This window comes from Phoenix dactylifera, chromosome 4 (assembly GCF_009389715.1).
Source record: "Phoenix dactylifera cultivar Barhee BC4 chromosome 4, palm_55x_up_171113_PBpolish2nd_filt_p, whole genome shotgun sequence".
NCBI classification, from domain to species: Eukaryota; Viridiplantae; Streptophyta; class Magnoliopsida; order Arecales; family Arecaceae; genus Phoenix; species Phoenix dactylifera.
In genome coordinates this window covers 12155438-12180212 of record NC_052395.1, presented here as the reverse complement: position 1 = coordinate 12180212, position 24775 = coordinate 12155438, and the positions used below count along the sequence as shown (strand labels likewise).

Below are 24775 nucleotides of genomic sequence, written 5' to 3'. Positions count from 1 at the left end.
ACGAGGTTCCTTTGGACGTGGCAGAGGAAGAGGAGGCCTAGGATTTCCATCAAATGAAGAAAGCACTCAAGATGGAAAAAAGCAAGGAGGTTTCTCAAGAAGAGGACGAAGGTATGATAAAAGAAATGTTAAATGCTTTATTTGTGGCAAATATGGTCATTTTTCCTTAGAATGTTACCATAATAAGAATAATCAAGTGCATGAGAAGGCCAACTATGCAAGAAAAGAGGAAGGAGAAAATGGTGTGCTACTACTAGCAGAGAAGGGAGAAGAAGCCTCCAATGAGAATAAATGGTACTTGGATACCAGTGCAAGCAATCATATGTGTGGGCACAAACATATCTTTAAAGAGTTAGATGAGACAGTGGAAGGCAACGTTTCTTTTGGAGATGCCTCAAAAATTCAAGTGAAGGGGATAGGTAAGATCGTAATCCAACTCAAGGATGGTTCTCAACAGTTCATTTCCAATGTTTACTACGTGCCTAATATGAAAACAAATATCTTAAGTCTTGGTCAATTATTAGAAAAAGGCTTTAATGTTTGCATGAAAGGAGGATGCCTGTACTTGAATAAACATGATCAGTTGATTGCAAAAGTACCTATGACCAAGAACCGAATGTTCGTATTGAACATTAAGTATATCAATACAAAGTGCTTAAGTGCATGCATGAAGAATAACATGTGGCTATGGCATTTGAGGTTCGGGCATTTGAACTTTAGCTCTTTGAAGCTCCTCTCCTCAAAGGCGATGGTGAAGGGGTTACCTCTCATGGAGAATACTTGTGAAGAAATATGTGAAGCATGTATTATTGGAAAACAGTCAAGAACAAGTTTCCCAAAGGAGTCACTTCATCGAACCAAAAAACCTTTGCAACTCATCCATACGGATATTTGTGGTCCCATCACACCGGCCTCATTTGGAGATCATCGTTATTTTCTAACATTTATTGATGACTTTAGTAGGAAAACTTGGGTGTATCTCTTGAAGGAGAAACGGGAGGCCCTGGAGATATTCAAAAAATTCAAAGCTCTTGTGGAGAACCAAACTGGGTGCAAAATCAAAGCTTTGAAATCAGATCGAGGAGGAGAGTATACCTCGAAGGAGTTCGAAGAATTCTGCAAATCTCAAGGCATTTGGAGGACCTTAACTGCCGCATACTCACCCCAGCAGAACGGTGTAGCAGAAAGGAAGAATCGAACCATTCTTGACATGGTGAGAAGCACGCTTGTGGAGTGATTGATTAAAACCCTATTTGATTTTGATGAGCTCAAAGCATTTGAGTATATCTTTTGTTTACTAATGAATTCAATTGAGTGTTTCAGTGAAAATCTTGTCTAAGTGTCTCTAGATTTGGTTCAAGATAGTTTGGATAAGTTAAGAAGTCAATTTGAACCAAAGTCTGAGACTCGAGTCGACTCCAGAATATTACGAGTCGACTCCAAGCGTATCAGAATCACTGGCACGGGCTCGAGTCGACTCCGGATCATTACGAGTCGACTCCGACTGAGAACAGACAGACGAACAGAAAGCATCAACTCAAAACCTGTCGGCGAGTCGACTCCTGAAGTGCGCAAGTCGACTCCGATGCTTACCGAGTCGACTCCGGAGTAATATGAGTCGACTCCAAGGAGTTACAGACAGAAAAGTCAGAGAGCGATTTTCGACCCTGAGATTCGAGTCGACTCCTGTGGAACGCGAGTCGACTCCGATGGTTGGCAGGTCGACTCCAAAGAAAGCGAGAGTCGACTCTCAGTGGTTCACAAGGCAAAAGTCAGAGAGCAGTTTTCAGACTCTGAGATTCGAGTCGACTCCCACAATGCGCGAGTCGACTCCGAGACAGCGCGATCCCAAAAAGACAGAAGACCAAATTATTGTCTCTGAGAGCCGAGTCAACTCCCAGACAGCTCGAGTCGACTCCAAGGCAGAAGGGTATGTTTCGAAAACTGAGAGCCGAGTCGACTCCGGAACAGTCCGAGTCGACTCCAAGACTGGACGAGGCGAATGACAGAAGATCGGGAGTTCGGGCTCTGAGCGCCGAGTCGACTCCCAGGACTGTCGAGTCGACTCGAGTGGGCCAAGTTGAAAATTAGCTACATGGACTTCATGGGATGAGCCGACTCCGAGAATGCCAAGTCAGCTCCAGAAGTTGGCGAGTCGACTCCAGGTTAAGTCGAGTCGACTCCCAGTCGAGGAGGTCACTTTAATTCAAATCCGGAACAGTTGCCGAGCCGACTCCAGAAAAGCATGAGTCGACTCCCGCTACAGCCGAGTCGACTCCAGATCGCGCGAGTCGACTCCGACCCCCAACGGACATATTGTCAGGTTGTGCAAAGTGTGCAGAACGGGCAGAAAAAGGTGTCTAACGGCTAGTTTCCGTGGGGGATGGGTTAAATAGCCACAGAGGACTGTAGCAAGGCAGAGAACTACCATTCCATTCAAAAAGATCAAGCATTCATTCTCTGCAAGTGGTTTTTCAACGAAAAGAGGGAAGAGCGCCATTAACTCCTTCCAACCACATCTTCCCAACATTGAAAGAGATCTCCTCCTGCCTTCAAGTCGTCCAGAATTTCAAGAGGAGACCCGAAGTTCAAGAAGCCCTTTCTCTTCTCCAACTTAAACGCGTTTGAGGGCTCTTAACTTTGCTTTTATTAATATTGCTGTATATTTGCTTTTGAGAAGCTCTGTTTTTCTGTTTGTCCTCATTATTAGCATATTGTCTTAGCTTGGTTCAATCGGGGGATTGAATCAAGGGTGTAGAGGTTGGTTGGTGAGCCTAGGTTAAAACCAACGTGTAAGGGTTCGATTGTGATCCCGGGAAAACAATCGGGGTGGTTCTAGTCGGTGAGCCAGGGAAAACCGACCGAGTTCGTTGTGAGCTCGTAAAACAACAAGTTTGGTTGTGAGCTTGTAAAACAACCGACTGTAATCCAGGGGATTATAGTGAATTCCCAAGTGAGACTTGGGGAGTGGACGTAGGAGCAAGGGTTAGCTCCGAACCACTATAAAAACCTTGTGTTTGTGATTGTTTGTTCCTTTCTCTTACTCTCATCTCACTCACAGCACATAGCAACTAATTACTAATCATCTTGCTAAAGTCTTAATTAGTCTTCCACAAATATTTTAGTTGCAAATTATTTTAAAAACCCAATTCACCCCCCCTCTTAGGTTGTCTATCTGGGCAACAACGCTGAACACAAAGAAAATGCCAAAAGAGTTTTGGGCAGAAGCCGTAAATTGTGCGGTGTACATCCTCAACCACTGCCCAACAAAGAATCTTGATGGAAGAACCCCTCAAGAAGCATGGAATGGCTATAAGCCAAATGTATCTCATCTAAGAGTATTTGGTTGTATTGCCTATGCACACATCCCAGATCAAAGAAGAAGCAAGCTTGATGATAAGAGTTATCCTTGCATTTTTATAGGATATGACCAGAGGTCCAAGGCATATAGACTCTTTGATCCAAAGACAAAGAAGACTATTGTAAGCCGAGATGTGAAGTTCAACGAAGAAGGAAGTTGGCTCTGAGCAAAAGAAGCCCACTAAGATAAACATTGATAGCAAATCAACCATTACACTAGGAAAGAATTCGGTGTATCATCAAAGAAGTAAACATATTGATATTCGTTTTCATTCAATCCGGGAACATGTGAAGAATAAAGAGGTAGTGCTACAATATGTGAAGACTCAAGATCAAGTGGCTGATATATTCACTAAACCCTTGAAAGTAGACCTCTTCATCAAGTTTAAAAGTTCTCTTGGTATGATAAAGAAAGAACAATTAAGTTTAAGGGGGGGTGTTGGAAGTTAATAAACTTAATTATGCTGAAGTATTCAAAGGGTCATATGAAGTATCCAAAGGGTCATATGGATAATCTAAAAGGTCTCATTATGATGTACTTATTAGGGGAGTTAAAAGGTCACTTCTAGTGCCTATAAATATGTGGCTATCATGAAGAAGAATGCATGGAAGAAAAAAGAAAGGAGTGGTAGATAGAGAGGGCTTGAGAGAGAAAAATTGTATTCCTCTTTAAAGAAAGTTGTACTACTCCATTATCTTATATAAAGTATTTTCTTTTCATGTTCTTGTGTTTCCACCACCATTGCATATTCTATCACTCAGTTCCTTCAACCCAAATGGAAGAAAAAAAAAAAAGAAACACTCAGATTGCTATGGACCGACCGGAGATTGAAGCTCCATCTTGAACAATACTGCAAGGCCGGGGACTGCTCGGTAATTGCAGTATTTTGGTGCATCTGGGTATAAAGGATCAACATTTTTTTTTGCCCTTTTGGAATCAAGGAAGCCAACCCAATGAAATAAAGCTGGCAGCGTGCTTGTTCTGCTCTTGGAGGATTCTGTTCCCTTCAAATGCCTTCGACTAATTCTACAATCCCATGCAAAGATTGAATGATTTATAACTTCCTCAAATCAAATCAGACAGCTTGATGTTTCTTATAGAAATCAGACTTGTTGGCCTATCTATATCTTGCATTTTATAAGAGTCTATCCAAACTCAACTCAGATCCAACCTTCCGTATTGTAGAAAGAAAAAATATATATATAAGATTTTCAACTCAATTCTATAGAAATATCCTGAACATGCTTCTAAAGCCACGTGGAGCTATGCTCTTCCTTTTCACAATTTTCTTACTCAATATCAAAGGAAATAAAATAAAAGAAAAGAAAGTGGCGGTCGCCACGGGAATTTTCTGCCAGCAATTACCAAGCAGAAGGGAGTACAATAATACGTCTACCGTATGGAAGCAACAGTCACATAGAGTTTTATCTAATTGTTATCAATCTAAAGCAGATACAATGACTTCCAACAATACAAAGGCCATAGAATGCTGATAACCATGATCGGTTGTACCATGCTAAATTGATGCATGAAGGCAGGCCCGAGTATGTGGAGAAGTAACAAGAACTAGGTGTGATGTAGATTCCACCGTAATGCTAGAGCCTGCGTAAAATTATTTGCGCTCCATGCTGGGGATGCAAAGTTATAACAACGTGAGGAGCATGGGCATAGGACGGTGAAAGCTCAAACGAGAAATGCTGAAGAATTCTGGCCAGCGCCATCTTCGCTTCGATCATGGCAAAGCTTTGGCCGATGCAGATCCGAGGACCCCAACCAAATGGAAAGAAGGCACCTTGATTCCTCGATGCCTTCGAGACACCTTCTGCAAACCTCTCTGGGTTGAATTCAGCAGCATCTTCGCCCCAGAGTTCAGGATCATGGTGTACAAGGAGTACGGGCAGCAAAAGTTGCACTCCCGGTGGGAAGACGATCCCCCCCAGCTCCACTTCCTGGTAAGTTTTTCTTATGATCACAGTCCCTGGTGGATATAATCTAAGAACCTCATGTAGTATCATATTCACCTGTCACATATAACCAAATGCGATTTACTAAACTGATTAGTATAACACGTTCAGGGGATTATGAAGCTGTTACTCACAATCTTTAATCGGCTTAGCCCATCGAAGTCAGGCTTATGTTGGCCGAAGACTTGCAGAACCTCTTCTCTCGCACGTGCCTGCCAGGTAGAATTCATGCTTAGAACAACCATCGTCCATGTGAGCAGAACAGCTGATGTCTCATGCCCACCAAAGTAGAACAACTTGCATTCCTCGATCACATCTTCAGTAGTCATCCCAGGGACCTTGGAGCCTCCTTCTTGAAAATACCTTATGTTTGATTCCAGTAGTAAGCCCAGCAGGTCATTATTGGTAGATTCTCCCATGTCAATGGCCTTCAATCTCTTCTCGATTATGCTCCTCAGAAGCACTCGAACCTCCCGATCGATCTCCTTCATTTGTTTGTTTTGCTTTGTTGGTAGCAACCTGTGTGTAAAGTGACATTTTTTTGTTCATATAGTTTCTATGTACTTGATTTAAAAGTTACAAATGTGACTAACATAAAATGGAGAAGTTCAGGTGCTAAAAATATTAAATCATTGCAGAAATGTTGACAGCCACTTGCATATGCGAATAGAATAAGTGAGCCCTTGCTTATTCCTACAATTATTTTTTCTTTTGTATTTTAGAGATGATTCCCCTAACTATGCAAAGGATAGAAACTCTGCACCTATAGCCAGGGATGTAGAGATGTTGAGCTGCTTGTACGAAAAGTTTAGCTTGCTTAGCTTGGAGTTCGAATATGCGTTGCCCTTCTCTGAAGTTGCTACTAAATGCTGTGCGGGATATGACATCTCCAGTGAATCTTATAAATTCATGCCAAACATCCAATTCACATGATCCATCAGAATCCACAAGACCATCCCATTTCTCGATCAATTCATCACAACAAGTACAGAATGCCGGAAGCATGAGCTGCAAACCAAAACAAAGGTTGCCATCAAAAGTACCTTTGATGCAAGTTTCCCTACTTCTCAAATTTATGCAGTAATTCAGCATGAACAAGCAGGCTCCTTCCCAAGTAAAATAAGACATCTGATATAAAATTAAGAGCCTTCGCAGATGATTTTACTCCTCGAGATCGCGAATGATGAATTACCTTCAGTTTCTCTAGATGAAAAGCAGGGTTGATAATCCTCCTGTGCCTGGCCCATTTTTCACCTGAATAGTATGCGAGGCCTCTAAACAGTAGTTCATGCAGCGGGCTCTGCTTTGGCTTGTCAAGGTGGCCAGATTTGTTTGACAGAACTTCCCTTATCATATCTGGATCCACAATGCTCACTTTCGGTTCAGGTCCAGCCCATGTGAATGACATCTTACCTGTGATTAACTAACGACGTAGATTATTAAAGAATTGGAGAATATTTGCTTGTGCATCGTTAATGAAATAAAGCAGTCATCCATACTAATCCAGCTTTTCAATTGGAAATAAGTACTTGTTAAGTTCCAATCTCAGCCTGCAAGTAAGAAAGCATTCCGCTATCACTAAATGTCATAGCGTGTGCATACAAGATATAAACAACAAAATGTCCTTTTTCTTCGAGGCATAACGTTTAAATCTGTCAGCGACAGGCACACGAATATAAGGTTCAGAGCACCTAAAAAATCTAGGTTAGGATACTCGGGAGCCCAAGGATGACAAAAGAGATAAGAAACAGTCGCAATCTGAAAGCAAAATATGGTGATCCAAGTAATACATGTTCCTTCGAATTAACAACGCGTTATCCACTTTGCAAGATAATAATTCACACCCCTTGATTCAATTTCTTCTCGTCAAAAGAGGCATTACAGACTTTGGAGGATGCACCAATATAAGTTACCGCGAGAATGCTTCATGAAAGATTTTGCTCAATACAGTAAAGAAAACGTAAATTTACTTACAAACAATTGTAATTTAGCTATAGGTTAATCTCTAACTATGCCAAATCAAAAAAAAGAGAGAGGAGAAATAGTGATCTTCATACAACATATTTTTGCGTGACTAAATCGATGTTGAATGGAAGAATCGATAAGAAAACTAGTCAAGGAAGATATTTTCTTCTTTACCAATCACAAAAGAATTTGGATCTAGAGGTTGATACTTTTATACCACAACTTCACCAGGTATCACACTTATCCCATTCATCTCACCAATTAATGATGAAGCTTCTTTTCAGCACCATGGTTGGGTGTCATAGCATTACTCATAAATTAAGCTCAATTTCAAAACCTGCACATGTGATTTAGGTTCAGACAAAACTGTAACCTGGCTCAACCCGTACTTGAACAATTCTAGCTCTATAAAATAATTAATGAAAAAAAAACATTTTTATCAGGTGGTGGTGGCGTGCCATAGGATAAACCAAAAGGGAAACTCAGATTTTCCAAGCAGAAACAACTCGTCCATCAAAGAAAAATAAATAAAGACCACCAAGCAACACCCAAGCTCCTCAAGGCTTTGCGCATGTTACTGCTTGCTGCTGCTGCTGCTGCTGCTGCTAAGTGTGCAAAGAGAGAGTTATTACCGTATTGTTTCAAGGCCTGGTGGAGGTGGGGAAGGACGCGAGGGATGATTTGGTGAGAGAGGGGGATGGGTTTGGAGCGGGCGTCCTTGCTGAGACGGGCGCTGTCCGTGATGTCCCCGTGGAGGAAGCGGTAGCGGGTGCCCCTCAGCCCCCGGGCCCGGAGCGCGCGCTCCAGCCGCCGCGGCCTCCACCACACCCACTCCACCACCTTTGCAGCCCATGCCAGAACTATAACACCCATCACTCCCCAGCCCACCGTCCATAACTTCTCAGCCACTGAACTCATGCTGCAATTGAATTATCTCCCTCCCTCTCCCCCTCTCTCTCTCTCTCTCTCTTGATTGATTGATAGGGTGCCTGGCTTTTATAAGGAAAGGAAAAAAAAATATGGTTCACTGTTGACTCTGTTGAACACACTTCTTTATAATTTTTTAGGTCGGCAGTGGCGCAGCCAAAAGAATATAAAAACAAGCAAGAGACTTGTGGCCAATACGTTGTCGAAACTTTTCCTGCTATTTTTATGTTTGTAATCTTTTCTCGGGGCCTTTTTGTTTCGGAACTTGAGTTTTGAGGGTCGTTTATTTTCAGGCCTCTGTGCAAGACAAGTACAACTGCTTGCAGAGAACTGGACAGTATGGTTAATTGTGCAAGTAGCAGACATTAAAGTAAAGGTAAACAAAGCTCTGGAATTTGAATTTCCCGACTTTCTCTGTTGCCAGCTTTAAGAACGCTATGTACCTATTATACTCATTTCAACGAGCAAAAACCTGAGTTGCCTAGTTAATAACTAATTCTAGGATCAAGGGAAGTCTGTTTGTATAGAATGCTGCTTTTAAATTTTATTTTGTCGATATCGTTGTTGTTATTATTATGATTATATTTTTTATTATATTATTATTATCATTATTATTATTATTATCAATCATCACTAAAAGAATAAAAAAATTAAAAATTTTTTAAAAATAAATTAAAATGTTTAAATTTTTAAATAAAGAGACATTTAACTAGTAAGATCCAAAAGCATTTTGGTTTAAATGTTTGCGTCGAAATTTTCCAAACAGACTCCATTATCTATTCGGGCATCTATATCCAATTTGGCGTATGTGGGCACTTGGCGCACAATAAAAAGCACGGGAGTCCGCTGTACAAAAGCAAGGGAGATGATTTTGATAATCAATTTAGAGCCACTTTAATGCCGGTAGGTAACTTTCATTGGAAGCGTCTGAAAAATAACATTATCCTAGTTTAAAATAAAGGCCAGATGCCGCCCCCGCCGCCCTCCGAATCCCACTAAGATCCATCGCTCCTGCTTTAAAACGTTCCATAATCAACATGCTTTAAACATATTTGATTGGCCCATGAAGGGATCCCCTATCATAAATGGATCAACCCGGCAATCTGGCATAACTCGTTTCTTAGATGAGTCGGATTCAGGTTTGAAGCTTAATCCATTTTGACCCATTTACTAGTTAGATTATATCATAATATGACCTGATTAATCCATTTAAGATGCTTAAACCATTTTGAGATGTTTAATAATTTGATCGGTATCATCGTTTGACCCATTGAAGCAGTTTAAGCTCTGCTGAATCCATTTAAAGTTTGCATAATTCGTTTAAGATATGTTGGTTCAGGTTTGAAGCTTGACCCGCTTAATCCATTTTGACCCATTTACTAGTTAGATTAGGTCATAATATGACATGATTAATCCATTTAAGATGCTTAAACCATTTTGATATGTTTAATAATTTGATCGGTACCATCATTTGTGAAAGATCCTACTTCGGCTAAACTCGTTTCAGAGCCTGGGCATATGAGAAGAATGTCTCCAAATCCTGCAGACGTATTTTAGGTGGAAAACAAAATTGGAAAAGATATGAGCGGCGCGTGCGTGCGCATGCAGGCTCCGGAACCGAAAAATATCTGGTAGAGGAGCCCCGTGTTTCCCCTTCATGTGGCCCCCATGTGAGCACTAAGTGCCTCACGTGCCCCGCACAAGCGGAGGCGTGATATTTGGTATCAGAGCCGATGATGGCTCTAGTCCGAGGGTGTGTGAATGAAAGATCACACATCAGCTAGACTCGTCTCAGAGCCTGGGCATATGAAGCGGGTGTCTCCAAATCCTGCAGACACGTTTTGGATGGAAGACAAAACTGGAGAGAGGTTTAAGCGGTGTATGTGCGCGCGTGTGGACTTCAGAATCGGACAATATCTGGCAGGGGAGCCTCGTGTTCCCCCCTCATGTGGCCCCCACATAGGCACTAGGTGCCTCACGCAGGCGGAGGCGTGATATTTGGTATCATCCGAGAGTGGGTGAATGAAAGATCCCACATTGGCTAGACTCGTTTCAGAGCTTGGGCATATGAGGAGGGTGTCTCCAAATCCTGCAGATGCATTTTGGGTGGAAAACAAAATCGGAGAGAGGTCTAAGCGGCGCATGTGGGCTCCGGAACTGGACAATATCTGGCAGGGGAGCCCCGTGTTCCTCTCTCATGTGGTCCCCATGTGGGCACTGGGTGCCTCACATACCCCGCGCAGGCGGAGGCGTGACAGTTTGACCCATTAAACCAGTTTAAGATCTGCTGAATCCATTTAAAGTTTGCATAATTCGTTTAAGATTTGCTTACTCATGTTTGAAGCTTGGCCCGCTTAATCCATTTTGATCAATTTACTAAGTTATAATATGACCTGATTAATCCATTTAAGATAAACCATTTTAATCTGTCTAATAATTTGATCGGTACCATTATTTGACCCATTGAACCAGTTTAAGATCTACTGAATCCATTTAAAATTTGCACAATTCGTTTAAGATTTGCTTAATTGATTTAACCCAGTTAATCTGATGCAATTCATTAATTAACAAGGTTATGCAACTCGAATTGAGTTACTTGTTCAATAAAATGACCAGATTTAGATCTAAATTTTTGATCCATTTAATAAATAAGTCAGGATTAGATTCATAGGTTTCTGATCCGGCCAATATTTGATCCGAGCTATATCAAATCCACATTGTCCCAATTTCCGCCTACCTGGCATTTCTAGCAAATGGAGTTTGGTTTACTCTGCCGGGCCGTGACACTGTAGTGGATGATAGGCTTCGTTGAGTCTAATCTAAGTTTTCCTTTTTAGTTAACCAGTGAACCGATGCTAACAATACAAAAAGATTGGATTGATGACTTGTTTAATAAGCCACCGCATCGCCGAAATTTTTGAAAATTGTGGATGAAGTGGTTACCCATTTTATGTTTACTTCTTGTTGATCATTAAGTACTTTATTTTTGACTTTTAATTTGATGGTCGTTATATATTTATTTTTCAGCCTACGTTTAAAACAAAATTAATTTTATGTAGAGGACTAGATCAAAAGTAGTTAAGTAATCAGCACTGATCATTAAATGGCAGTCAGTTATTTACCGGGCTTACCTTTGGGGGGCGTTTGGTATGGGGTGATCGTCCTAGGATCAAGGGTAATGTGGATAGAGGTGATGAGATCACCATGTTTGATTGCACCATGGTAATCCTACGTGGCAGTGATATTAAATCACCTCCACTCCTCAAATTATCCCTAACTCGGTGATGGGATACCCGTTCTTAAGGTCGGAAATCTAAGATCACCCCAGGACGGTGATCCTGGGTTGAAAGTTAAAGACAAAAATACCCCTCAAGTTAGCAAAAATTGATATATCAATATACCATCGATATATTATGTCAATATATATATTATATTGATATTATAAATTATATTAATGATATATATTATATTATAATATATTACTAATCATATTATTATCCCATTATTATTGAAGGATAATTTTAAATTCTAGTAGAAATATATTATTATTTTTTATATTTATGTAATGAAAATATTTAATATATTACTATATTACTTCTATTTACCTTATTTTCTAATTAAAATAATTATTAGTATTAAAAAAATCTGTTATAAGTATAAATAAAAATATTAATTCTATAATGAAAAATAACATATTTTTATAAGATTAATAATTTATAGGAGTAATAAATATATTTTTATAGGATATATTAATAATTAATATATTGATAAATATATTAATATTTTATTATAATATATTTTATATGATTAATAAATATATGATAAGGGCAACTAAAAGTAGAATATGTGACAAAATTATGGAGTTATTATAAGAATTAACATATTGACTTATATTTTTAATTTATGAGAATTAAAAATACATAAAAAAATCTATCTAAGATATATCAAGGGTATTTATGGTATTATGTGGTCAGTGATCTTGGATCCCATACCGTACCAAATAAGTTACTCATGGATATCCGAGGATTTTTAATCACTGAACTATGGTTTACCAAACATATTGATCTTAGATCACCGGAGATCAAATCACCCTAGCATTCGAATCACCGGAGATCTTAGATCACCGTGGTGATCCTGTTGGGGTTACCAAATGCTCCCTTGCTGGTGTATTGGTTGTGCCATGAGTTTGAAATCATGCTTCAAACATCATATGAAAGTAGTTGGTTATTAGTGCCTCAAGAAGCGATCAAGGAATCAACCCGTTTCCACCAATTCTCCAAGATCTGATCAAGATAAAAGAACCAATTTATAGTCCAAGATACTGGTCAGCTGTTTTTGTTGATCATGAATCAATTTACTGATCTATTACGTTATAAACAAATATAAAAAATAAATATTTTAAAAATCAAAAAGGATAAATAACTATAAAATATAATGATATTTATATTATATATGTAACATAGGTACCACAAAAATGATTAAACCTTATAATTTATCTTTTAGAAAAGAAGAGATACATCAATATTTCTTTTAATACAATACTTAGGATGGCGATGACAATGAGGAAATTCGGGACTTAGGATGGCAAAAATTTTACCATAAGTACGTGTGATAGTAAAATATAAAAGTACTAGAATATTGATTTTCTATTTGTTATTTTCAATACTTTTGACGTGGTTAACTCACGGAGATTTAAGCTCGATCAATTAAGATGGGTTAAGCTATAGACCATCCAGATCGACATGTCACATCGATTTTTGGAATTTGCTATCTTGGGATAAGCTTCGTAATCATTCATAGGCCAAGCGATGAATTGTTCAGTAGTTTAGGTTTTAAAACAAACTAATTAACAACTGATTCCAAGCCAAATCAAAGGTGGATACCTCTGGACAATGTTTTTTTTACTATTTACAATAGAGTCAATAATATTTATGAAATGCTACTTTTACATGTGGCAGTTTTTAAACTGGTCTATGAGCACTTTTGTTATTTTTTTTAATCAAAATCTACCGCCACTCTCAATTAACCAAAATTTGGCATGTAACCCGATATATTAAACTCCTACACCAAGTTCCAAATCTGTTGATAATATTTGTTGCGGGAACGGACGCTTTGGCTGGAGCCTCACGCGTCCAGCGCTGACGGAAGGATACCCTCACGGTTTTGCCCTTCAAAAGACGCCTCAAGAGGAAAGGAACTTTGCCCCCAATTAAGGCACAAAATTTTTCCGCTACTAACTGATGTAGGACTAAATTCGGGTGCACCCCCCACAACATAGCCTCCCTAGCGGGAAGGTTCAATGCACCTTCCAGTCCTAGGGGGTAGCCTGCGGCAAGGGGCGCGACCCTTCCTCTAGTGCCAATCTGTTGCGGGGACGGACGCTTTGGCCGGAGCCTCAGGCAACAGTTAGCCCACATTAAGCTAGGAGAGAAAGAGGACTGCGTTCCTCCCGAAGTATTGTCCGTTTTGGGCGTTTTCCGGCCCGCGCATCCAGCACTGACGGAGGAATGTCCTCACGGTTTTGCCCTAGAACCTTTCCGCTACTAGCTGATGTAGGACTAAATTCGGTGCAACCCCCCCCCCCCCCCCCCCCCCTCAAAAAAAAAAAAAAACAATATCTCTCCTGAGCAATAATAGTTTGAATCAGCTCCTGCATGGAAATTTCTGGGGGAGCATCTAAAAGTTAGCAACATCCTAGTTGAACAAAAAAAAAAACGAAAAGCTAGATGCTTATGAGCATCAGCATATGGAGTAAAGAAGAAAAGCCAGCAGCTTTAGTTAGCACGTTTGATGTGATGTCCCCAAGTTTCTTTTCAGCTCCCCTGGACAAAGCCTATTCGCCGTTGTATAAATCAAAATAAAGTCGTCACTTTCCGCTCTTCCTTCCTAAGGGTTCATAAGGGAGAAACTGCCCCCAATAAAGAAATTTACATGTGAGGAATAATTGAGCATCGTTAATTTCATTGGAACAGGCCTATCTTATCCTGATACCTTATCCTCTCAAGCCATCCTGCATACCCGTTTATGGCATCATGGTATATACGTATAACGTTATTCATGGCTTGCTCGGAATTTCCTTGAAGGGTTATTTTGGCCGGCAAAATCTAGGGCCGTCAGATCCGATAAGCTTGCCTACAGTAGTGATATGACTAATGAGTTTATTTTTTTTACCAGACATAATTTTTTTTTGTAGTTATTCCAAGTAAAGATGTCAGGCTTTGAGATCCTCAGGTTTTGGATTTATCTGAACTCGTTGATCCATATGATGGACATAGATCCAAAGATAGGCTCATAAGATAATTTGAAACCTTACACAGATCTAACCGAATTTAGGAACTTCAAAAAGAAAAGAAAAATCAATTACTTCCCCCTTAATCAATATGTTTCACAATTTGCCTCGCTATGCATCAATGACACATTATAAAATGAGAAAATTATAACCATATCTTTTCAACTTTTCACAAAAAGTGCTTACATCCCAAAGCTTTTATATTTTCCAATTAGATCTCAAAATTTAATTTTTAACTGTAATTAGATCTCATTATGATGCACCAATGAAGATGGTTGGGCCATATTTCAACTAAAAATTAAATTTTAGGCTTTAATTGAAAAAATTAAATGTTTCCGAGTGTAAGCATTTTTCACAAAAAAAATAAAGAGATGTTGCTGTAATTTTTTTTATAAAATTTATTTAGGAAGGATATTAACTGTGTGCAAGCCTTGATCAACTATGTGCCAAGATATCTTATGTGTGTACCAGGCTAGATTAAGTGTGTTCAATCCTTATTTAACCGTATGTCAAACTTATTTAACTGTGTGGGAAGAAAATTTAACTGTGTGCGAGAAATACTTAACTATGTGCTAGGCTATATTAACCATGTTCCAAACTTACTTAACTATATGCCAGAAAGACTTAACTGTGTACCAGGCTATATGAAGTGTATTCCAAGCCTTATTAAACTATGTACATAGAACATGCTAAACAGTTTCTCATCTGTGTGATTTTCATCTTAAAATTTAGTAATTTTTTAACCAATTTTATCATCTAATTAGAAAATTTATTAGAGAGATAAATGGTCATCAGGAGGGTGAAAAATTAATTTACACTAATAATTATAATATTTTATACCTTTATTATTGTATTATATTATAAATATAATATTATATTATATTATATCATAATACATTAATATATTATATTAAATAATTTAATATTATATTATATTATGAAAAATTAACTTACGCTAATAATTATAATATTTTATACCTTTATTATTATATTATACTATAATTATAATATTATATTACATTATATCATATTATATTGATATGTTATGTTAAATAATTTAATATTATATTAAATTATTATGCTATAATATAAAATTTTATATTACTATATTATAATAATATTATACTACATTATAGTAATATTATATTATATTATATATTTATGTATTAATATATATTATATTTTATTATACTCTGTTGTATAATACTATTCAATATTTTTTATAGTTATTTTGTCATACCAAAAGTACTTTCTCAGTTTGTTTACCAAACACATGTTAAAGTGCAATAGCACTTTAAAAATATAGTTATCAAACATCAAATAACTTTTTATAAAATTTTTACTTCAGATAGCTCTATTTCTAAAAGTTCTACTGCTAAGTACTTTCTCAGTTTGTTTGCCAAATACATGTTAAAATGTCACAATATTTTAGAAATATAGTTACCAAATAGTAAATAACTTTTTATAAAAATTCTATTTCAGAAAGTCCTATTTTCAAAAGTTCGCCGCTTCACTGCTTGCCAAATAGGGCCTAAAAGAGAAGTTGTTTTTAACTTTTATATATATTAATGGATTTTTAATATGAAGAGAATCGGTGAATATTATATATTGTAAATTGAACCGGCTCATGCAGCGACTCGAACCGACCCGCTCACAAGTTGGTCCATTTCGGATAATTTATTAAACCCGCTTCGCACCTTAAAACTCCAACCGCCGTAGCTTCCCTATAAATACAGCCCGTGATCCCCATGATCGCCGACTCTACACTCTCCCTTCTCGGACTTACCGCGGCGAAGGCGGCGTCTATCCTCTCCGGCGTCTTTGATCGACGAAAGCGTCGTCTCCTCTCCGGCGTCTTTCGGCGGCATTACGACGAAGGTGCCGTCTCTTGTCCGGTGCCTTTGATCGGTGGCGAGAGCTCCGTTCTTGGCTAGCCCATCCTCTCGTCTCCATCTTTTGGTACTCCCTCGGTCCCTCTTCCCCCAATGTGGTAAGATATCTAGGGTTTTACTCTACATTCTAGATTTTTTTTTCTTTCAAGAAGTTTCTTTCTCCCAAGAATTTCAGCGGGTTTTGGTTTATTCTTCCGGACGAACCTGTAATTATCCATTAAAATTTAATTTACTTTGCCTTCTCCTCGTGTCTCTATCTTTGTCTCATTCCCTTTCGTTGTGTTCCTCTTGCGCTACAGTTGGCTTTCTTTTATTTTCTTTTCCCCGGTCTTATTCGTTTGACGACTTCTTGATCGTTGAATTGGATACTTTTTCGTTTGATGGTTTCTTGATCGTACAATTGAGGTCAAGGAATTTCTACTGACGTTTTGGTATGTCGAAATACTTAGGATTGTACTATAAGTCGTGGATGCTTCATCTTAAAGAACGTATTTTTCTTTCTGATAATTTCTTTGGGTTCTTGAAATTTCTATGATTTCAAGAACCCAAATATTTTTTATTAATTCAGTCCTACAAGTCAATGTTGTTGTCATCTTAAATCCAGTGTCTTTCTGATGATTTCTTTTGTGTTCTCTACGTTCTCCTAACATCGATACAGATGCTTGCAATTACTTGAGTCCTATGAGCCATTGATGTTGCATATCTTTCTGATGATTCCCATTGGAGTTTCTTGAAATTTCTACTGACTTTGATACGGATGTTTGCAATTACGTGAGTCCTATAGGTCATTGTTGTCGTTTTCTTGAAGCTAGTATCTTTATGATGGCTTCTTTTATGTTTTCTTGAAATTTATACAATTTCCTGCCATTGACACAGATGCCTGCAGTTACCTTAAGTCCTATAAGTCATCGATGTTTCCATCTTACAGGTAGTATCTTTCTGATGATTTCTTTGTTTTTTTTTGAAATTTATATGATTTCCTAACTCTGACCCATAAGTTTGGAATTGAGTCCTATCAGTCATTGATGTTGCCATATTAAAGCTAGTATCTGTTTGATGATTTCTTTTAGGTTTTCTTGAAATTTCTATGAAACTCATGATGCGAATGATCTAAAAGAACTTTTTTAATGTTTGTAACTCACATTCTCTGTCTGCCTGTTTTCCATCTTTGTGCTTGAATGGTTGACATGTTGGCATATCACAAGTTCATTCATTTCAACTTATCCTTTTTAATCGGAAATTACCGGCATCTACAAATTCTTATTATCAATTATCGCATATGTATGGGATCATGACTAAGTGCTTGATCATCAGTTGCTACTTGCTGATAAGTTGAAATTTGCTGTAAGAGTTCTAATAGTTAAGTTCAGTGAGTCTGTGATAAGATGATTCTTTTATCAAGCATTCTTTTACAATTTTATATTGATAAAATCTTATAACTTTACCCCTCAACACCTGCATTTTCACTTTATTGGATGTTACATTGTTTATTGCTTCATGATCTTCGATATAGATGCATGATCAAAGAGATTGTATTACTGGACTATGGGTTCCGATACATGCAATGTTCTAATGTTGCCATATGTCGTTGATTTCAGAATCACTATGAGCTTTGTGAGGAAAAAAGTATACTTACTGACGAATTCTGAGATGCTACAGTATGAACCATACCATGTCAGCTTTATGTTTGATTGGTGAATCATTTTTGTTAACTAAGTCTAGGTGGTAAATGAGTACATTCTGCTTACAAACTTTTCATTCACTATCTGTTGCATTGACCCAAGCTTCTTTTATATGGTGCTTATCCCCTTTTACCTCCTATCATAGCTGGAATGCTTATCAGCTCTCATGATTTGCAGGTTGTTGTTTAACTTCATGTAATACTTGTGAAACTACATTCATGTTTATATCCAGTTTTCGTGATTCTAATGTAAGACTTGATTTCAATGCATACAACAATCTCATGGGATTTTAAAGGTAGTTTCAGATTTATAAGTAGTGATATGCCTAATTTAAGTTCAGATACATAATTAGTTTTGAAATTTTGGAAGATCCATAGATTCTTTGATATAGAGAGTGATTTTACCCCGTAAAATTATCATCTGTATGTATCACTTTGACTGGAGCTTCTGATCTGCACTTTAAATATTTAAAGATTATCAGAGTTGAAGTTCAGATACAGATTTATTATGAAAAATTCAATTATATATTTGATAATATATTGTCACTATGTATATGTGCTAATATCAGGCTCCTAATATACATATATGGCATTTGTTATAAAAATATATGCCATCTTTGTAGTTTTCCTTCTAATAGAGTTGGCTATGATGCCCTTCCATTCTATTCTTTTATATATTGCATAGTAGTAACGAAGTACTGATTGCTTCTTGGACGTCAATGGTTTTCTTTGGTTTATGTGTGTTTTTGGTCAAGCAAGACTTATTCATAGTTCTTAAGAGTTGTTTTTCTTAGTACGAAGGGACCAACTATCTAAACCTTAAGACTAAAGGTGCTATAGCTGCTAAGATTTGGTGTATTTATGGTGGCTCCTTTGTTGTATTTTAAGTTGGACTTCTAATTAATTAACAGAGGCTACTTTGTTGTATGTCTGGAAAAGCAACTTCTTGGCAACTCATTGGGTAATAGATAAGGTTCTTTTGTCCAAATGTTCTCTCATCAAATGATGTGTGTGTATGCATACTTGTTTAATAGTGACCAGTCACATATTTTTTTATGATATATTTTCATAATATTTTATATTATTCTTAGCTAAGCTACATTTGGACTTTGGACCACATGCATCTTAAAGGGTTGGGTAATATGTCAGCTTGTTAAGTTGGTGACGTTTATAGGGATGCACCATTGAACAGTTTGGTGGCTTTTCATATGTTTGATTCCTAATGACTGCTACTTGTGAAAATTAACACGGACGTTAGTTTCTTAAGATGAGAATTCTAAGAATTTTGCAGTACTTTGACCCTATTTCCAAGAACTCTAAACATCCTCTGAAAGGGAATTTCTTTAAATGCCATAGTCTCTAAGCGACCAATATTTTGTATATGCGGCTTTACATGTTCTAAAACATTCTCCCTATGTCACAAGTTGGTCAATATGATTTGCTTAAATATTTCTTAGGAGGTAGTGGTGTTTTTATCAATGTTTCATGTATCGCTTTCATGTCAAGGCACTTTTTCTAAACTGAAGTCTTGTAAAAGTTTGAGTATCTGAGAGAAACTTCTATGGGGGTGTAACCTTAGTATCTTTATCCTCCTTAGGGTATCACTCCTATTTTTCACGCCTGTATGGGCACCCACTTATGCATACATATGCTTAATATACACAACTACTACCTTTTAGCATGTTTGTGATTGTGAGATAGTGATAGCGGGTGGTATGACAAAGTGATGCATTTATTTTCTCAATAGTTGGTTTGATATATTAGATTGTTTTAACTTAATATCATAATCAACAGTCATTTGTTAGAATTGTATAAAGTTGAAGTTCCATCAATTAAAGGAATATCATGTTTACTGTTTCTTTTTTTCCGTTTCACATGACATCATAAGCTGAAATTTTAATCCAAGAGCGTCTTAGTTTAAATTTTATTGATTGAATAATCCCGTGACTGATTCTTAAAATGAGTTTCATGTGCTGAAACTTCTTATGCAGGAGTATCATGTTCGATGCTATCATCATGATCAATACCTTTAGATTAAAGTTTCTTAAAGATTGAAACTTACTACGTTATATTGAGGTTTCTTATAGTCTGGCAACTTTCAAGGCTAATTGAGTTAGCTCATGGTTTTCTAAAATAAGCTTATTAGATTCGTGAGTTTCATAATTTATATTCAAGAGTTAAAAGATTATCAAAGCTGAAATATTAGTATTTTATAAGCATCATGAGAGTAATCTCAAATTGAAATTTCTTAAAAATATTATTATATTAAGGGTATTGTAGTTAGATCCTCTTTCCCATTCAACTTTCATAAAGCTGAAGATTTACCATTTTTTCAAAATAACATGATGCATTTTTGATTATATAAGTTGAGAGGCTTTTTAGATTCATGAATATCATAATTGTTGGTCTTTAGTTTTAAGTTGCTCAAAACTGAAAAGCATCATTTTTTGATGCTATAAAATTAAAGTTCCTTTTAATATTATTATTTTTGAAGTATCATAGTTACTCTCTTTTCCAGTCCAATTTTCATAAAGCTGAAGTTTATCGATAACATGATAAATTTTAAAATTTTACAAAATGAGAACTTTTCAACTTAAGATTGTCATGTTGATGTTCTTTTATTTCAGAGTTTCACAAATTTGAAATTCTATAAAAGTTCAATATTCTGAGTCTAAAGTTAAATGAGGTTAAAATTTTTTAATTTAAGAGTGACTCAACTATTTTAGTTCAGAGCAAGGTTCGCGGTACCGATGGTACCGACGTACCGGTCGGCTCCGGTAACGGTACGGTACCGGTGCCGAACCGAGCCGAACCGGTACCGTACCGATAAGGCACATTCGGCCTGGTTTCGACCCCATCGTCATTTTTTTTTTGGAGTTCTTTCACTTTTGGATTTTTTTTGATGTTTTTATGTTTAGGTTTAAGGTTAAAACTAGATGATGCAACTTATTACTTCCAAATGATTCAAATAATGAGATGAAGAACATAAAATATTTTCAAATTAAGATACAATCAATTACATACATTTAAAGCACTCTCGGATATCTAAAATCGGGTTGAGTGGCGATGCTTCTCGTCAATATCTGGATCATCAGCATAATATGGAGGCAGATCAACCCATCCCTCTAACCAAGCGGCATTGTAGTCTTGTATGCTCAATCCTCGAGGAATGCGCGTCGGGTCATAAGAACTCTCGGATCTCTCGCTGAAGCTCTGGCTCTGAGAGATGTCTTGATAAGGGGCCCATCCGAATATGCCGGCACCAAAATTCGACCCGTAAGGCCCTCCGAGCTGCGCAGGATAGTAGCCACCGGAAGATGACTCCGATGCACCATATCCATAGGCTGGCTGAGGCCGCGGATAATAGGAAGACTCGAAACTTGATACATCAATGGATCCGACTCCACATGGGAGGTCATCTGCAGCAGCATCCTGGCCTCTTGAACGACCTCGAGGAGCTCTTCTTCGATATGCAATGGTATCCGACCGGCCTATATCAGACGGCCTACCGTGGTCCGTATCTTGTGTAACATGCGTAAACTGAGACTCACCGGTGTATCGAAAACCTTCATCCGGCTGTGTCTCATAAGTAGTACTATACTGTCCTCCATTTTCTCCATGGCTAGTAAATCCATCACCACCAGAACCTTCATCGCTGCTGGTCCAAGTCTCCTCTTCGACACTCTCCATTGGGGCCCTTTACTTTCCTTTTCTTCTTTGCTGGGATTGACGCCCTCCTGATCGAGTCGACTGGGTACTAGAGCGTCCTCGTCCTCGCATGAGAGGATCATCTCTCTGAACGGGAGCATCGTACCAGTCATGCGGTGACTGGCTCCCCTCTAGCCACGTCATATCAGCTGTAGGAGTGCGTGGAATGTTGCGCTCAGCCCATTGCTGTGGATCGACCATAGCCTCAGTGGCTATGATGCTAGCTAGTCGTCGAGGCGATCCTGGCTCATCAAGCTCGGGCTCGTGCTGCTGGGCCGCAAGCCAGTCGAGCATAGGATTATCATCATTATCTGTAAAAGTCCTATAGATGGGATCTGCATATTTGAGCTCCACTTCCTCCTGAATGCATTTTAGCCTCAACCGCAGATTGTAGTGCACATAAACTAGGTCGTTGAGGCGCTTTTGTGTCAAACGGTTCCTCTGTTTGCTGTGGATGAGGCCGAAGGTGGACCAGTTGCGCACACAGCCACTCGAGGAGACCGTTTGGGAGAGGATCCGGATAGCTATCCGCTTAAGATTTTTTGCGGATCCGCCAAAATGAATCCACCATTCAGCTGCAAAAATATGGAAGATAATTACATTTTATATATATGATGGCCTCATAGTTGAAGATAATTCAGATGCAGAGGTGTCTTGCAAATTTGTATTGTACCCGGATTCATAGTTGTCTTGCTCACGACAGCTGGTCGCTGTCCAAAGCTATGGCTGCCCTCTCTAAATAATTTGGTCTGTGGAAAGAAGTTTGTTGTAGTATGTCAATAATATAAGATCCGATATATTTACATATGTTACTAAATCATAGTTACCTCTTCTATACATGACGCGGCGACTTCTGGATCAGGCTCCATCTTATAAATAACATTACGCAGAGCATGAAGAAGTTCATCATCCATACCAATTCCACTCTCGTACTGAAACCGGGGATTCAGATAGTATGCTGCACATAGATGACACCATCTTAGTATAATTATACAAATATATCAATCAGTATAATTATCAATATTATCGCTTACCTGCTAGATGCAATTTCCTATCCATTTGGGCTCCCCACCGCTGCTTAATGATGTCGATGTACTCCTGGGCATGGGCTACATCTGCCTTCATGATCTGAGCCTTTGCCTTCTCCATCATGTGATACAAAAAGCCCATCTGGGGGTACCTCTCGCTATCCACGGCCCGCAGCACTTGATATAATGGTTTGATAGCCTTGACTATCGCATTGGCCCGCTGCCAGAATGACTGCCTGTTTACCAAGTCTTCCATTCTGCTTCCTTCAGTGCCGGCCTGGGCATATCTACTTTCCTGCCACTCGGGACTGACAAACATCTGACGTAGGGCTTCTTTCTTCTCGATAAGGCTATCAAGTGCAATGTAATTCGTAGCAAACCGTGTGACTCCTGGTCTAAGAATTTCTTCCCCTACATACTTTCTCATTAATGAAAGAACCCAAGTATGGCTATAAATATACCTGATGATGCGTTGGGCTATCTCCACAGTATGTTGCACCCTACGGATCTTTCCAATGTCCATCAGGATGAGGTCGATGTAATGTGCAGCACATGGGGTCCAGAAAATTTGTGGTCGCCGCTCCATCAAGACCTGCCCGGCCAACTTATATTGCGGCCCGTTATCAGTGACGACCTGCACGATATTCTCCTCTCCAATCTGATCAATCACCTCCTCCATAAGTCTGAGGATGTATGAGGCGTTGTGCGCCTTATCTGAAGCATCAACTGACTTGTGGAAGAAGGTCTTCGTATCACAGTATGTCAGAAAGTTGATGATGGCCCGCTTTGTCGGACCGGTCCAACCATCACGCATCAGAGTGAGCCCATATGTGGGCCACTTGCTCTTATATGAGCCAATCCAATTCTCTAGCTCCTCCTTATTGTTGTCAAGAAGCTCACCGTAGATGTCCCTCGGGCCTGGAGGATCGACACCGGGACCGGCAGACTGTATGGCAGAAATGGCAGACTTGTAGTATGTATTGTCTGCAGCATTCGCTGGAATGTGGCTGAAGTGGAACCAGGATCCAATAGCTCGCCACATATCCTTTTTCTTCTCCTTCTTCCATATTGTGTCTATCCTTTGCTGCTTCGAATCTCTCCTGGGGAAGGCATGCGGATCTACATCATGGATTGACGCACCTGGTGGAATCCCTCCGGAAGACTTCTTTCGGCCACCAAAACCACCCAGGATAGATGCAATCCGGCTACGTCCTCTGCCATCGCCCTCCCTGACTGAGGTTGTCCTTTGTAACTCTGGATCTTGTCTGCTTCCACCAGAACTGGCGCCCGACTCGAAAAACGAGGGCCCAAATCGAGCCCGATGCCTCGCCACCTCCTCCTGCTGCCACCGATCATCTAGACTCGCCCGCATGGCAGCCTGGATCTGTGCCTCCTCATCTGGACCCTCGACCTCCTGTGACTCCATCAAGTGATAGGAAGGTGCTTCTGCAGCTTGGCGTTCCACCTCCGCTTTCTGCTTGGCAGCTTTCTCCTTGGCTGCTTTGATCTCAGCGAGGTTTTTCCTCATCAGCTGACGGGTGCTCGGTGGGCACTCCGAGCATGCAGATATCTCACGAGAATTACCGGCTAAGTGCTGCTTTAATCTGGTTACTCCTCCTTTGAAGCACTTGTGACAATAATTGCACTGAAACTGGTGCTGTTCACCGAGCATCTTCCCATGCTCCCAGCCAATATTATGCTCTTGGGGTTGCCCTCTCCTTGACGGCTCCATTCCTACGACCACATTAAATTTCTTCAATTTCTATTTTTTTGCAATTAAAAATTAATGTTTAAATTTTTTAATTAAATTTTAAATTATATAAATTCTGTAAAAACAAAAGTTAATGTCACCATTAACATCGTCCATATATCGACAACATATAAAAAATTCAAGACGAAATGGAATCATTGAATCATTTCCTATTTTTTGGCAATTTTTGACTTATTTTTTTAAGCAATT

General features: G+C 38.8%; 2 protein-coding genes across 3 annotated transcripts; both read right to left on the bottom strand.

Annotated features, from left to right (window-relative positions):
• Window positions 1-4605: 4605 nt before the first annotated feature.
• Window positions 4606-8269, bottom strand: LOC103696920 (cytochrome P450 72A15-like). 2 transcript variants are annotated; one of them, XM_008778641.4, is made up of 5 exons: window positions 7923-8269; window positions 6518-6738; window positions 6089-6333; window positions 5460-5844; window positions 4606-5382 (listed from the first exon to the last, which is right to left on the bottom strand). In XM_008778641.4, exons 1-5 carry the CDS (start codon window positions 8206-8208, stop codon window positions 4957-4959), a joined length of 1563 nt encoding a protein of 520 aa, XP_008776863.2. In that variant the 5' UTR covers window positions 8209-8269; the 3' UTR covers window positions 4606-4956. The 2 variants fall into 2 exon arrangements, with proteins under 2 accessions (XP_008776863.2, XP_017696032.2); XM_017840543.3 differs by having other exon boundaries at window positions 6518-7627; window positions 7923-8027.
• A 14072-nt stretch (window positions 8270-22341) lies between these two features.
• On the bottom strand, window positions 22342-24757 carry LOC120110478. The gene is made up of 2 exons (XM_039125565.1): window positions 22615-24757; window positions 22342-22536 (listed from the first exon to the last, which is right to left on the bottom strand). Exon 1 carries the CDS (start codon window positions 24545-24547, stop codon window positions 22811-22813), a length of 1737 nt encoding a protein of 578 aa, XP_038981493.1. The 5' UTR covers window positions 24548-24757; the 3' UTR covers window positions 22342-22536; window positions 22615-22810.
• Between the last annotated feature and the right edge of the window lie 18 nt (window positions 24758-24775).

What these genes read in the sequence shown, in the direction of transcription:
- LOC103696920 (XM_008778641.4), bottom strand. Translation starts at nt 8,208, where the DNA reads ATGAGTTCAGTGGCTGAGAAGTTATGGACGGTGGGCTGGGGAGTGATG. An exon ending in TTCATCTAGAGAAACTGAAG is followed by an intron (nt 6,334 to 6,517) that starts GTAATTCATCAT and finishes TTTGGTTTGCAG; the next exon opens with CTCATGCTTCCGGCATTCTG. An exon ending in GGCTAAGCCGATTAAAGATT is followed by an intron (nt 5,383 to 5,459) that starts GTGAGTAACAGC and finishes TATATGTGACAG; the next exon opens with GTGAATATGATACTACATGA.
- LOC120110478 (XM_039125565.1), bottom strand. Translation starts at nt 24,547, where the DNA reads ATGGAGCCGTCAAGGAGAGGGCAACCCCAAGAGCATAATATTGGCTGG.